We start from the raw sequence: 16,123 nt of genomic DNA, 5'->3' as shown, positions 1-16,123 counted from the left end.
TCTACATGTGCACGCTCTCTCTCTCTCCTGGGGTGGCCTTTTTGCCTGCCAAAATAGCAATAGCAATAGCACTTACATTTATATACCGCTCTATAGCCGGAGCTCTCTAAGCGGTTTACAATGATTTAGCATATTGCCCCCCAACATTCTTGGTACTCATTTTACCGACCTCGGAAGGATGGAAGGCTGAGTCAACCTTGAGCCCCTGGTCAGGATCAAACTTGCAACCTTCTGGTTACAGGGCGGCAGTTTTACCACTGCGCCACCAGGGGCTCAAGGTTGAAATCCCACTCCCTGTCAGAATATGGTGATTATTCCTGTCTTTTCTTTCCATTTCATACCACTCCTTACTGCCGGCTGGGTGGTCAGTTACTGAGCTGGGCATGCCCTAACACCCCTGCCTTCAGAACCCAAGATCTTAGGTCGTGTCGCTTGAGCAAGCATCACAACAGCAATCATGTAGTTTTATTTACTTTAAGTAGTTTTATGTACTTCCTAGCATGCAGAGACTTACACATTCACAACTACCTCTTCAGGATAGGTTCATGAATTCAGAGGGATTCAGAATGACTGGAGGAGAGGCATTCCTTCTGAGGTTGTAAGAGGCTGGAGGATAATTTGCTCGGTACAAAGAATGTGGCTTAAGTAAATACAAAGACTTCTTCCGGAGAGCTCTCATGGCAGTAGGCACCAGGAATCAAACTAACACAAAGGGGCAGAGCTACCAGCACTGAATTGGCTGGTTGAGAAAAATGTTCTCTACACCGATTACTAGTTAGACTCTACTAGCGGATCTCTGCTTAAACAATCAGGTGCTTCTGGCTAATTCTGTGGCTCTTAACTAAGAAACTAGCACAGTTTCCATAGACTTGCGGTAAGTCTAACACAATAATGACATGACTCTGTAAATGTTTTCTAAACCTGTGATGCTGTTGAGCCAGCACACCCAGGACTGATGATGAGTTTGGTGTCCAAATGTGTTAGGGGTAATTACTTATATAGCAGAGTATTTCAGGAGCTAACTCGCTCCCATTGCAGAAGTTAACAGGGTCTCAGTGGCAAGAGCTTGCAAATGATAAGCATGGAGATTCGTAATCTGAGTTCATTATTGGCCTTCAAGATAGCCCTTAAGACCGTATCCCCTGCTAACTGGACAAAGAGGCACCTTTTAATGTGGTGATTCTCTTTTTTTAGCAGGGGGAGAGTAACTGGCCCTATCCACCCCCAGCACAATACCTCCAGTGACTGTTGCTGGTGTCTATCGTGTTTCTTTGAAGAATGTGAGCCCTTTGGGGACAGGGATCCATCTTATTTATTTATTATTACTCTGTGTAAACCGCCCTGAGCCATTTTTGGAAGGGTGGTATAGAAATAATAATAATAATAATAATAATAATAATAATAATAATAATAATAATAATATCTGTTTGGACTGGCCTTCTAGGGTTTTTAAACTATAAAGGTTCAGTCTGGTTTTCCAGGGTTTTACAAACTGTTTTAATAATGGTTTTATATGTTGTCTTTACAGTTTTTGATTTTAATAGTTAATTGATTTTTGTTTTGTTTTAATGTAAACCGCCCTGAGCCATTTTTTGGAAGGGCGGTATAGAAATCAATCAAATCAAATCAATCAAAAATCAAATCAATCAATCAAATCGAACTAATCTACTTTATTCTGAAGTGCATTATTTCTATTGCTTTGTTGTAAACTGCCCAGAGACTTGCATTTTGGGAGATATGCAAATGCGTTGAATGAATGAATAAAATTAAATAAATGCGGATAGGAAAAGACCTATATCTAACTTCTGGCTACATGTTGGTCAGAGAGAGACCTATAGCAGAAGCATGGTGCTCAGAGAGAGAGCTAGATGCATTCTGGGAAGAAGAAGAAAGAAGCCACTCCCAGGAAGTTCCTGAGAAAATTCTATCAATAGAGGGGTCATAGAGGCAGAGATAAACAGGAAAGAAAGGGATACCCTAACAGGGAGTATCTCTACTCCCAATGCCCCTAGTGGTCATTAGGGTTACTGGTGCAAAAGGGTGATGCCATCTGGAGCTGGATCCAAAATGCCGAGAAAGAAAGATCAAGAACTATAGTTTAATGTTTATTACCTGGAGTTTCTTTTTAGACTGTGAGCCCTTTGTGGGGGACAGGAACCATCTTATTATTATCATCCTTTTCCTCTGTAAACCACTTTGAGCATTTTTTCAATGAAAAATTCTACATAAATGCTAGAAGTAGTAAAATGTGTAAACACAGCCCTGTTCACTGGCTAAGAAAACTGTGAGTACTGTATACAAATATGGTGCACACTGGAAAGATAAAGCATGCCTCCCACTTTCCACTCGCATGGTTGGTTGGTGGGTGGGTTTTAAAATATTAACTGAAATTACTATTCTCCCCCCGCCCCCAAAATGCTGTGAGCTTCTCTGAGCCCATGGGATATAGCAAGATATAAACAAAACAAAACAGTTTTGTCTGCAGAGACAAAATGCTGTTCAGAGAAAGTTCCTCCCAATGACTGAGAATGCTGGGTGTCTATGGTTTTTATATAATTCAACAGGGCATATGACTTTCAGGATTCCAAAAGAATCTTGTAACCAGTATAAAAGCATATCAAGGTATATATTTGGTCCATGGATTATATGTCCTTTCCTCCTCCCTCCAGATTAACAATGAAATTCTACTTGACCTACTTGTATGTTTGCAACATTTTTGCTGTAAAAAGCTCTCCTTATAGGGTCTAAAACAATTTTTCTTTTCTTTTCTCTTTAGGTGTTTACAATTTACCAATTATATGTGCTGGATATTTTTTTGGAGGCCTTATGATGAAGAAATTCAAGATAAGCACCTATAAAGCTGCCCACATAGGTTTTTGGTCTTCTTTGATCGAGTATCTCATCTACTATTCTGCTTTTTCCATGGTCTGCAAAAATGCATCGGTTGCTGGCCTAACGGTCTCCTATGAAGGGTACATGTCCATACTGATCTTGTCTTTATATTGTCTGCCATTGTGCTTGCAGCTGACTGCTGTTCCACAAGTGGGCGGTTTTCCTGGTTTGCTGCTGGTTCGCAGACAGGGTGCTTAAGCGGGGAACCCAAAGAAGCATTCCGTCTTGTGTGTGCAGTGGAAATTGGGAGAAAAGCTCACCAAGAGCTTTCCCAGATGGCAACTTTACTTTGCTTCACCCCTGGAAGGGCAGGTTGCTGTTCACATATTGGTCAGATTTACCCCAAGGTCCATGCACATCAGAAAGCACTCTATACATGATTCAGGTTTTTCCCTGCATATTGGAGCTTATCCCGATTTATGTGTGGGCTAAAAAACACACACCACTTTTGGCATCAGTTTTGTGGGGGTTGGCCAAGATTTGCTCTATGCAGGGGTTCTCAACATTGGTTCCCCAGATATTTTTGGACTTCAGCTCCCATAATTCTCAGCCCCAGAGGCCTTTGGTTGGGGATTATGGGAGTGGAAGTCCAATAACATCTGGGGACCTAACACTGAGAATCCCTGCTCTAGAATACCCTTCTCCTGAATGTAAGCCCACATTTGAGCCTGCTGTCTGGGGAATGCTCTATATATAACTTTGAGTGCATACATGCAACATGTAAAATGGTTTGGGAAGAGAAGTGGCAGCAGCACCAGCTCCATACCATCTAACATGGGGCTGGTTTCACCCAGCATCTGAAGGTGGTTAGAGCTGCTTGAGCTTGGGCCCAGTCTGTCACTACTTATCTCCACAGAGTACTGAGGATGAGCCCCGGATTTTGTGAGAATTTTCCTCCTGTGCCTGACCCACTCTGATCTGTCCCTCCCTTGCCACCTTCCCTCTGTGAGAGGTGATTCTGTTAGAGTTTCTAATTATCTTTCAGAGTGCCAACAAAGGAAGCAACCCACTCCAGTTACAGAGTAGAGTGCAGAGTTTTTGTTGCTGCAGCCATATAAAGAACATGCATGGAAACTGTAATACAGTCGAAACTAAATGGGTTTATTGATGAAGTACATTCTGGATAGTAAATACCTAGCTCTGTCTAAGAGCTACATAATGGATAGATGCGGGGAGAGAGATATGTTTCCATCTACTCTCTAATAGGAAAGGAAGTGGACTGACTCCCCACAGGAAATACCTGAGGAATCAAGGCAGGGATCATAGAGTAGAGGTAAAGCAGGGGCAGGTAAGAAGACCCTCACTAACTACCTCTACTCCCAGTGCCCCTAGTGGTCAATGGGATAGTTGGTGCAAAAGTTCGATGCACTCGAACTCCATCACCAATAGATTCCCACCTATAACCAGTTCACTCTGGGCACCTTCTCATGATCGCCTATAAGTCGTGCGGGAATTATTTATACCCAAGATTCCCCATTAGACTTGCCTGGTTAGAGCTTAGCTATGGGGCTCAGGTTTCTCTTCAACTGTTTGCTCACTGCTTAGAAAATGAAGCACACACTCCAAGAAATGAAAGTTAAGTTAAAAGAGCTAGCTTAAAGAGTTTAAAACATTTAAAAAGTTTAGTAGAGACTTACCGGTCCAAGTAGACTTTGATCAAAGCTCAGCAACACACACAAAATTGGATGGTCAAGCCCAGAGCTGAAAACCCAATATGAATTTGAGGGGGAAAAAGCAGAAGAGGGTGAAAACACAGCAGAGCTACTCCCAACCCCAAATATACTAAGTGTCCTGGGAGTCCGAAGCATTTACTTTGAAAAACAATGGAGTGTGGGCTTCATTTTATAGGCAGTGGACAACAGCTGAACATGAACCTGAGCCCCATAGCTAAGTTCTGGCCAGGGAAGGTTATCCAAGGCTTGGGTATAAATAATTCCTGCAGTACCTACAAAGTCCATAAGAGGGAACCAGAGGCTCCTGTAGCTTGCGCGTGGTGTGTCAGCCCAACCCAGTGACATGCCCAGCTACTGACTTCTGACCGAGATTCTACCAAGAATTAGGGATGTGCATGAACCATGGTTCGAGCACATTTCATGAGTGGGGCCCAGGAGTTTTAAGAAAGAGGGGCACAGGTCCTTACCTGCTCTCCGCTGCCCCATGTAGCTTCCTGCTGGGGTGGGCCGTGCCCCAAGAAGTCCCATGTGGCATCAGCACGCATGTGGTGTCTGCACATGCATGGGTGCCATGTGTATGCTGACGTCGTGAGGGACGTCCTGGGACGTGTGCCGCCCTAGCAGGAAGCTGCATGGGGCAGTGGAGAGTAGGTAAGGACCTGCTCTCCTCTTTCTTAAAGCGGCCAGGCCTCACTCTCCAAATGTGCTCAAACCATGGTTTGTGCACATCCCTACCAAGAATCTCCATCCAACTTGACACCTAGATTTGAAGTTGGGCAGAGATTCCCAGTAGAATCTTCCATGTCAGGTGGTAACGGGGCTGTCAGTGGGTTTGGACAACAAGCCCCACCAGGAGGAGGCACTCCCCAGGAACCTCTGGTTCCCTCCTACTTACTTTGTAACTACTTACGGGCGGTTGTGAGGAGATGCCCTCTGTTCTGTCCCTGCAGGATAACACAAAGGAGAGGAGGGAAATGAAATGGGCAAGAGAATAATTGCTGTATGTCTTTTAGCTTTGCACTCAGATTTCCTCTTGGGCACAAGTAGCGGCCAGACTTTGGTCTCTCTGGAAACCCAGGAGCACATCTCCCTGTTGGGGGCGGGGAAGTCTAGTTCAGCCCAATTACAGCAGAGCAGATGTGTGTGAGAAGAGCAAGCCCATTACAGAATATCTTGGGACAGATGTTTAAGGTTCAAAATAAAGTAAGGTTTATTGGAGAAGTTACAGACTTGGACAGGAAAGGCCCGTGTCTCTGCGCTTTCTGTCTTCATAGTGCAGAGCAGAGAGGGAGAGAAAAAAACCTGCAAGGCTAATGGAGAATGCAGCAGAGCAGGGAGCAAGAAGGAGGAAGTGAACATCTGCGGGAGTATCAGTCTACCAGTCAGAGGAAGCCACAGCAGAGGAAGAGCCAACAAGAGGGAGAATAAAGAGGAAGGCCCTTTCTCACTATCTCTGCTCCTAATGCCCCTGGTGGTCACTAGGATAGAAGGTACAAACCGACAATGCAATAGAGCTGTGTCTCCAGCACTCTCCTGCCTCTATAACCTTTCCTTGTTCTCTTTGTCTTGACCCCACTCCTGATGGGGGAAATGGAAAGGATAATCAAGAAGGATTTCATAAATCTTTGACTCAAAAGGTTGCAATGTGAGCATCATAAAATTACCCAGTAAGTTCCTTTTCTGCTGCCATCACCTGAAGTCAAGACATGGAACTCTTACCATCTGGAAGAGGTTCATTGGTCTTTTACCCATAGCTACACACTCCTTGCTCATCTTTTGCATATTTTCCAGGATTGATCAAGTCTCCTATGAAGGAACAACTTTGTATGCAGACTGCAATCATGGTTGTGGCTGCCCAGCCAAGGTGTGGGATCCAGTTTGTGGAGAGAACGGAATAGCCTACATCTCGGCATGCCTTGCTGGATGTGAAGTCTCAAATGGAACTGGGAAAAATACAGTAAGGCATACCACTCCAAAGGCACATCACTGTCATTAATACATGCAAACTTGGAGAGGAGAGCTGGTGTTGTGGTAGCAAGTATGACTTGTCCCCTTAGCTAAACAGGGCCCACCCTGGTTGCATATGAATGAGAGACTAGAAGTGTGAGCACTGTAAGATGGATGGAGCCGCTCTGGGAAGAGCATCTAGGTTCCAAATTCCTTCCCTGGCATCTCCAAGATAGGGCTGAGAGCACTTTGTATTTCTCTCAGAAATGTATTGGTAGCCCATATAGTTCTTTTAATATAGGTGTAATGTGGTCTCTTCAAGATGCCCTAGAGATCAACCTAATTGCTGCATTTTGTACCAGTTGCAGGGACTACAAAGACAGCCCCACATAGAGCGCATTGCAGTAATCAAGTCTGGAGGTTACACTACAGTTCTGTGTACTGTTACGTGTGGACCTGTCCAATGAGATGCATTTATCTTCCTTGAAATAGTGGATAGCTGGAATTTGGTGTACATATAGTCCAAGATGCTTGGACTACTACTGAGATGGGACATTTTGCATCTAACAGTCAAAACAGTGTAGAGTCTAACACTGTAGCACAGCTAAGCCATTCATGAGATGGAATGTTGGCCTGTTAACAGTCTCTCTGTCCTCTTGCATACTAGAATTATTTTTGTATGTATGCATGCATTTATTATGATTAGCCTGTACCTTCTCACCCTCTTAAGTTAGAGGCAGGGAGTTTCCAGTATCTGCCAGTTGCAGAAAGTAAGCTTCATTTACTAGTACAATATCCCAGAGAGCAGCATTTTTCAGTCTGTAGCCCCATCAATGTCCACAGCTGGATTTGCACGTACAATTTCTGTTTTGGCAGGTATTTAAAAACTGCTCCTGCATTTCAACACCAGAATTTCCAGCTGGAAATGGCTCGGCAGTGCTGGGACAGTGCAACAGAGAGGACAAATGTGGTGTGATGCTGCAGTACTTCTTAATTTTATCCTTCATCTGCTGTTTAATTTATTCCTTTGGAGCCATGCCTGGTTATATGGTCCTAATAAGGTATGGGGGAAATCATCTGTTTCAAAAAGCCAAAATGCAATGTTGTTGACATGGGAATGTCCATTTTTCTCCTCTGTTGATTGTTGTGGATTATATGAAAGAGCAGATCTTTTCAGCTTAGTAAGATGATAGTTCTGTGCCCGCCTTCTCTTTTGGAGAATAATGGTTTGGGGTGATGCTTTTGTGGTAAAGAGTCATGTAATCAGTCCACCCATGTGGTCACGTTATACACGCACGTGCCTGTACAGCATGGGATTGTACCATGCGGAAGCAACTCAGTATTGTTGGGCGTGCATGTGAAGGGAACTCGAGTCCTTCATGAATAAGGGACTCATTGCTTGCTGTGTGCGTGAAATGCACCAATTCTACAGGGAAAAGCAGGTGCAAATATACCATTAAAATATTTCCCTCCACTGTATCCGATGATGAACATTCAGGTATCAGCACGTGATAATAGAATGTTGTATGGGAAGCATGTCTAAGATTGTAGCATCAGAATGGCAACCTAAATGCCTTTTAAATCTTAGAAAGTAATTGGGGTTGTTCACACAACTTCACACCGCTGATTGGGAGGGCTGGGTGGATGATAGGAGCTCACCTGCCTTCTTCGGCAGACAAGTGGTATCTGTCTTTTCCTCTGCTATGCCACACACCCACACGTGGTGTCGTGGCAGAGGCCAAAGCTGGAAACTGGGCGGGGAGGTCCTCCTGCATCCCAAAGTGCCCTGAGCCAGCAGCGCAGCAGCAGCTCTCATTAGACTGGCTGAAGGGGCTTCCTCCGACCCTGGAAGGATAGCCTACACCAGCCAGTAGCATTGCAGCCCAGGGGAGGAGCTTCTTCCCTTAATTGTGGTTTTGAGTGAAGGCAGAATCTGGACATAACAGTGGACAGAATGGACCCTTGGTTGGGTGAGTGAAACTCTCTACAGACTGAGATTTCATTCCAAGATTTGGGGGCCAAATCAGAACCATGGTTGGGTCTGGGAACCATGGTTCTGATCATTTGGAAGACACAGGTGGCGAACCGGGGTGAGTTCACCTCAGGTTCTCCATTATGTCCAAAGGTGCCCAGTGAAGGAAAATGTTGTTTTTGTGGTGGTGGTGGTTGTTGTTGTTGTTATTTATTATTGTTATTATTATTAAGCCCCCAGGTGGCAGACACAGTTCAGCAGCAATAGATGGGGAAAAACCCCAAGAGTAAATATTCCAATGATTGTTTTAGTATAAATGCTCTTCTCATTTCCTAGGTCCCTAAAGCCTGAGGAGAAGTCATTTGGTGTGGGCCTCCATACCCTGGCAATAAGAGTATTTGGTAAGGCACATGTGTTACATTGAACTGTATTTCTCTGACTGCGTTGTATCTGCACAGTGTTGGTCTGCAGAGCTTTCTGAGTACTGAGAGGCCTTTAACAATCTGGCCTACATGGAGAACTGAAGGATCCCTCAATGGGCCACTGTGGTTATTTGCAAAGCACTTTGTAGATAGTCCCTTGCATCTGTTCCAAGTTGAACAACTCGGCTGCTGTAGCAGAATGGGAGACCGAAGCAGCTATGGCTCTGTCTGGTCATATCAGCATGGGTGGACATAAGAACAGCCCTGCTGGATCAGGCCCAAGGCCCATCTAGTCCTGCACCCTGTTTCCCACAGTGGCCCAACACATCAGAGATGAAGGCATGCCCTCTCTGCTGTTGCTCCCCTGCAACTTGTATTTATGATACATTTGAGTTTGTTCTACCTGAGGACATGAACAGGATATTTGGAGAAGCGAAGTCAACCCCTGCTTGATATTTCCCCAGCCTGGCTGATGAGAGCTGCCAGAAGAGCTATGTCTTTGTGCAGGGGTTGCCCTTTCCTGAGGCAAAGTGAGAGAATCACCTCAGGTGGTAGATTATTGAGCTACTCCCTGCTGACTCAAGGGGGTACAAAACTCTGTTGCCCGGTTCAGTTCACAAAACCGAACAAAACCCGGTTCGGTGCATAAAACTGTGTTGCCCGGTTCGGTTCAAGTCTGGACTGGACTCGAACCTGACCAGGCATGTTCAGTTTTGCCACCCCCAAACACACACACACCCAGTTTGGTTTGGGTTCGGGTGTGGGGGGGGGGGGGTGTAATTTTTTTAAAAAACACACACATTTTTTTAAATGGCCATGCAGAGGCCCATTCGGCATGCATAGTGGCCTCCAAAATGGCTGCTGCCATGGAGGACAGGCCTGGAATGGGCCGAAGACCACCCGTACCAGGCTATTTGGAATTAAATAGAGGCTAGCTGGAGGATGGGAGACACCACCCCTGGCCATGGAGAAGCCCCCAGGTGGCAGTGAGTTTAATTACACTTTTGAAAAAATTAAACACTCCCTGCCCACCGAACCAAAACTGAGGCTTGTTCAGTCTGAGATTGGGCTAAACAGGGGCCAGTTCTGTTCAGGGTTGGTTTTACAGAGAACCATCGAACTGACCGTGTTTGATGTTGAACTGGTTCGAATTTGAAACCATTCACACATCCCTATGCATTCTCTAAGAATATGGGCATAAGTATGATCTTAGATGTTAAAAAACCCGTTTTTTTTTAAAAAAATGTTTTAAAAAAACAACACATGCAGAAGAATATGGACATCTGAATGATGTTTCAGTGGGTTCAGTGCATGTCTGATAAGCCGTATCTGATAAAAGCATGTCTGATAAAATGCTCAGACCCTCCTCTAGAAGGAAAAAAGTATAACTAATAGCAAGCCAAGAGCTTTGTTATGGCTCCTTCAAACAGCGGAATAGATACATGGGTTACAAAAGCACTAACAACTGTTTTTCTTACCTTCATGTCATATTTTCTTGTAGCTGGAATCCCATCACCCATTTATTTTGGAGCTATGATAGACACCACATGCTTGAAATGGGGAACCAAGAGCTGTGATGCAGAAGGAGCGTGTCGGATGTATGATTCTGACACTTACAGGTATCGTTATCCGACTTCTCACTCTGTGGCTTTACCTCATTCTACCATACTTCAAGGGCTCGTTACACAATAGATGCTAATCTGTGCAACAGAACCCCATTCCCCCCCACTTTCCCCCAAAGCAAGCCCAATGAGGAGAAGGGAATTTAGAGCAGAGAAGCAGGGTGGGGGTGGGGAGTGGTCAACCTTCCCTGCTCTTTCTTTCTCTGCTGCAGAGCATGCCCCAAGTTGTTTTTCCTTCTGCGGAATTCCCTTCTGAAAAATTTCAAACCCTCTCAAAATGGCAAGACTACCAGAATAAAAATGATACGGAAGATCAGAATAGCAGGTTTTTACTGTAAACATTTGCCATTTATGGAGACTGCTGTTTTGGGATCTCTTCCCTTTGCACCAAGTCAATGGCTGACATACAGAACAAGGATGCACCGATGCAGCCAGAGAGTTGGGATGTGCACGGAACCAAGCGGGGCTGGCTAAATGGCAGGGGGCAGGCGGTGTCTCACTTTAATGGCAAGGGAGGGTGCACTTACACCTCCCTCCGCTTCCCCCCCCCACTGGCTGGCGCCCGGTATTTTACATGTCCTACGGGGTGGCAATGCACTTCCCTGCCGCCCCATTTGCTCTTCAGCTGGAAGTGGCTGGAAGTAGCTGGTGCACATGCGCACGTCATGTGCATGAACACGCACATTGCATGTGCCTGCCCAACGTGCGTGAGTGCAACATGTATGTAGCTGATGGGCTACTTCTGGCCAAAGAGCAAACAGGGCAAGAGGGAAGTATGCTGCCACCCGTAGGACGTGTAAAATGCCAGGTGCTGGTGGGGGGAAAGCAGAGGGAGGAGTAAGTGCACCCTCCCCTGCTCTTAAAGTGAGACACTCCCCGCTTCAAACTTCGAACCCCCCAGTGTTCGAACCTGTTCGGAGGTCCGTAAAAGGGCCTCCGAACAGGTTCGTGCACATCCCTACCAGAGAGCAGCCAAACAGAATTTCCCCAACTAACTGCACTGGTGAGCAGGGAAGCAGCAATTTTTGATGCCCTCGCTTCCACAGGAAGCAGTCGACCCTCCTTGCTGACCCTCAGGGACATATTTTTGGATGGCACAGAGGGATTCCTGGAGAACGGGTGGGTGTCGAAACTTGACGCTTCCCAGCTGTACCAGTGCAGTTAGTTGGGAAGTTCTTTTCATCTGCTCTCTTGCTGCACTGGTGTATCCTTGCACTGTATGTCAGTCTGTGTAATGTGTGCTAATGGTAGAACTGCACATTACAATATACTGAAACAGTTACTGAAAACAAGACAGAAAACAGGACGACTGGTGCAGTGAGGTCCTTGTACACTGGAGCCTTCAGCCATGGTGATTTGTGGCTACTCTTTGTTAATGTGTTTCAAACTGTATTTCAGATTGCTGTACCTGGGACTTCCATCAGTCCTCCGTGCACTATCCTACATCCCTTGTGTGTTTATACTTCTCATTTTAAAGAAACAGTCCAAGAGTCTGATGAGTGAGAATGTTGAGATGGAAGCCAAAGGAGAGGAAAACAGACCAGTGGAACAGAAGGATGTACATGAAGCTCAGAACTGTACAAGCGTACATCAGGAGACCATTGCCTATATAAACACAAGCTTAAGTAATAATGAATGACTGAAACTTAAAGCTTGAACCTCAGATGAAGGTTACGTAGCCAATTATAACTTGTGTGCATGTCATCTACAGCAAACCTTGCAGAATGTAAGGTACACACAGCAGGTAGTAGTAGATGACTAAGGCTTATACTACCCCACTGCGTATGTGTGTTTAGCACCACATCCAAGTTTCCTGGTATTTCACTTATTTCCATTGTTGTTTCAAGATCTGTTGAAAAGTATGGAAGGGGCATTAGGGGTTATTTGTAGGGTCAGGGCGTGAGCCTCTCAGCTCAAGAGATGAGAAGCAACAAGGGCAGTCACTATAGTTTATTCACTTGTCTGCTGGGTTCAGGGATAAAACAGGGACTAGTCTCCAGGGCTCAAGGGCCTCCAGGAGATCAGGTTGAGTTTGTGAGTTAATCCATATTTGCATAGCCTACTTTTTTAGTCTCCCTGATGCGGGTTGATCAACCAGCATATAAAACAAATATGGAACAACTTATACTGAAGTTCAACTTGAGTTGACTGAAAAAAGTCAATACAGATTAGAAGAAGAGTAGAGAGAGGGTTATGTGGATCTGTCCCCAAACCACTACAGTCACAGGCCGACACCCTCACTAACCATGGGGCCATGCGCTGAGCAGAATTGTGTCTCCACTGAGGAGAGCTTCCAGAGATCCACCACAGATATCACTCAAGGGATTTTGCCGATTTGTCCTTCACCTGGAAGTGCTCTGTGTTACTGGAAAATACATCCCTGAGGGTTGTGCAGCCCTCAGGTACGTATTTTTGGCTGGTGCAGAGCACTTCTGGGAGAAGGAGGGATTGGCAAAAATTGCCACTCTTGCATGATAGCTGCAGCTGAGTTCCAGAAGCTCTCCTCAGCAAGGACTCTTTGCATGGTTAGTGAGGGTGTCAGACTGTGTCTGTACCAAAGTTCTTGCACATTATAGACAAATTAGGTTATAGTTATGCTTGTGTTCTTTCCTAATATTTTGGATCCAAGATAAAATACTCTCAAGTCTCCACAAATTCAGAAATTCCAAAAAGCTGAAACATTTAGTGATTCATAAAACTGCAAAATTCTACATCTTAATGTCAGGTTCTTAACACATTTGTCTTTGCTATGTATAACCCTAGTCACATCCATGGAAGCCTCCCTCCTAAGGCAAAGAGTAGTTAGGAACATCGCTGCCTTAGACTGGGTCAGACTGCTGGTTCCTCTAGCTCAGTATTGTCTACAGTACACTGACTGGTAGCAGCTCTCCAAGGTTTCAGGCAGCTCTACCTGGAGATGCTGCCAGGGATTCAACCTGGGACCTTCTGCATGCAAAGATCCTTTAACACTGAGCTTTTCATCAGGACTATAGTGCAAAGGGTTAAACACCCTCTCTCCATATGCCACTGAAACTTAACCTTAAAAAACAAACACACAAGGTCAAACTATAAGTTTAACATTAACATGTAGTTTGGTCTACTCTGACTGTTAGCAACTCTCCAAGGTCCTCACTTCTCCCAATCCCTGCTACCTGTAATTCTTTCTAAACAGGGGATATGAGAGACTTAGCCAGGGACATCCTGCAGGCAGATCTTCTGCTCTACCACTGAACCATGAGCCTTACCCATTTTAAAAAAGTTATGCATAGTGGCTGCCATCTCAACAAATGGGTTCACTTGCATAACGAACACAGTTGTTGTGAAGTTGGTGCAATGTGATGATGCACAACCACTAGTGGAAGACCTTGATGCTGTTCTCGCACACAGCCTAACCTGGGCTAGGGACACCCAGCCTGGATTAAGCTGTGTGTGAGAACTCCTGAGATTGGTGCCGATCCCGGCAGGTCAGTGCTGCCTAGCCCAGCTTTTAAGTCCAGCTGTCCTTACCTCAAGCTACCTGCTCGTGTGTGAGCATGGGTTGCTTCCGGCCCGGCCACACACAGAGACAGGTGCCTAGAACGTGTCACACACTGCATTGTGGGATCCATGGAGGCCGAGACAATGAGTCCCAACCTCGGATCAATCCGTCCTCTCTGTGCTGCCCAGAGCAGGGAGGATTGTGTGGGAGCATGGAGTGCGCTACCACCAGGCTTACAAGGATTGTCTGGGGCTGGGAAAAGGCAAGGCTTGGGAAGCCTCCCCACCCGCCCATGCATCCATGTTGCAGTGCAGTCTTATTCCATGAGCCCGGCCCACAATCAGTGTTCCCTCTAACAGGGATTCCCAGATGTTGTTGACTACAACTCCCAGAATGCCCAGCTGCAATGGCTCAGGGCCAGATTAAGCTAGTGCGGGGCCTGGAGCATATGTTATAAAAGGACCCTAAAGTAAGTGTGACAAGAAATTTCCAAGAGCCAATGGACAGGCTATTTCCTTCGAGCTGCTGCAAGCCCCGGCTTTTCGCCATTTGGAGCACTACCTGGGCAGAAAAGTGAACTTTCCCTTCAACAAGAATGAGTTAAGCTGCGAGGAGGTTATACACGAGAGGAGGTTATAGGAATAGGAGAAAAGCTTGCAAACATTTAGTGTGGGGCCCTCAAAAATGCGGGGCCCATAGCAAATGCTACTTTTGCTAATAGGTTAATCTGGCTGTGCTTCTGCTTGGGGATTGTGGGAGTTGTAGTCAACCACGTCTGGGAATCCCTGTTAGAGGGAACACTGACCACCATGGTTGGCTGTCAGTACCATCTTGGGATGGATGCTCACAATGATTTTCGGCAATGCCTGGCTCCTGAGAGGCAGCGAATAGGTGACAGCCTTGTTGCACTTATAGCTTTCTCTGTGTCATCACCTCTTCTTTATCCCTATTTCCAAACAGTCAGGATAAAGTTGCAGTCATTTTTTGCACAGAGCAAATGGTTAAGATCAGAGTTAAGGTAAAAGTGAAAAAATTGCACTCTCTTCATGGAGTAATCTTTGGAGGACATTCCTGCCAATTTTCGTATCTATCCCTCTGACAACACTGATAAAATTTTCTAGTCGTCTTTGTGTTTTTAATACTTCTAAAAGCTTTGAGAACACCATTGCAAATGTGGCCGCTGCAGGCCTGATGGTCAGGACAGACTGAAAGCTGCTCATTTTTATGAGGGGGGAAAAATGTGTGTGTGTGTGATTTTTTTTGCAACCCCCTCTCCAGCACATTATTTTTTTATTTACTTTTGGGGGGCATTGCTGGATATCTGGGGACACACAGAACATAGAAAATCCCCCATTCCCCCTACTTTCAGCCCAATTTTGTCCTTTTTCTCCCATTTTTTGCTGCCTCAGGAACCTAACCCACCCAATTCCCATTGCCCTAATATCCCATTATCCCCTGCCATGGAACAGTACCCCCACAGATAACAGGGTTCTCCTGTATGACATGAGACCGGAAGACTACCAATGAATATAACAGAAAGGAGATGGATCAAATCCAAAGTACAGATCCTTGGCCAGACACATTTCAACCCCTCTGGGCCTGTTCATGGGCAGGCTATGGTTAAAAGAAATATGATTATTTACATAAATATCATTCTATACTTTGAATGTATTATCTTGTTCTAGTTTGAGTGTTTTGTTTATTGTATTGCACTAGGCTTATTTTGTTGTTGGTTGTGGAACTTGCTTGCACAATATCCTTCTGCAAATGCACCATTAGTCATGACCTTAGGCACTAACGCCTCCGTTGGCAGCAGCCTTGTTACTGTTCGGATGCTGTGTAAAACAATTTTATTTGCCCAGGCATTTAGCAGGGTTTGATTTACTCATGCTGGCTTGCACTCCTCAACGTTGCTGTTTTTATGTTATTTTTGTTGTGTTTTATTGGTAATTGTGCTTACACTCATTTTATTTTAATAACGATGTTTTAGTTGATGGCCATAAGCTGCCTTGGGGGACATGTTTGAAAGGTGGGATAAAAGTATTTTTTAAAAAAGAAACGTGCCTATTGTCTAGGTACCCATTATTTTTAAAAAATAAATGTGCCTGATGACAATA

The 16,123-nt window shown here is 45.1% G+C and overlaps 1 protein-coding gene across 1 annotated transcript in view; it reads left to right on the top strand.

Moving 5' to 3' along the window:
* LOC128328521 (solute carrier organic anion transporter family member 1A2-like) overlaps window positions 1-16,123 on the top strand; it is a 43,702-nt gene extending 27,579 nt beyond the window's left edge. The window contains exons 10-15 of the mRNA XM_053258586.1: window positions 2,777-2,972; window positions 6,357-6,522; window positions 7,389-7,573; window positions 8,821-8,885; window positions 10,408-10,525; window positions 11,927-16,123. Of these exons, the coding sequence (XP_053114561.1) occupies window positions 2,777-2,972; window positions 6,357-6,522; window positions 7,389-7,573; window positions 8,821-8,885; window positions 10,408-10,525; window positions 11,927-12,167 (971 nt within the window). The 3' untranslated portion in view covers window positions 12,168-16,123. The remainder of the gene's footprint in view (window positions 1-2,776; window positions 2,973-6,356; window positions 6,523-7,388; window positions 7,574-8,820; window positions 8,886-10,407; window positions 10,526-11,926) is intronic.

This window comes from Hemicordylus capensis, chromosome 5, assembly GCF_027244095.1.
Source record: "Hemicordylus capensis ecotype Gifberg chromosome 5, rHemCap1.1.pri, whole genome shotgun sequence".
Lineage (NCBI taxonomy): Eukaryota > Metazoa > Chordata > Lepidosauria > Squamata > Cordylidae > Hemicordylus > Hemicordylus capensis.
This window is presented reverse-complemented; position numbering and strand designations above follow the sequence as displayed.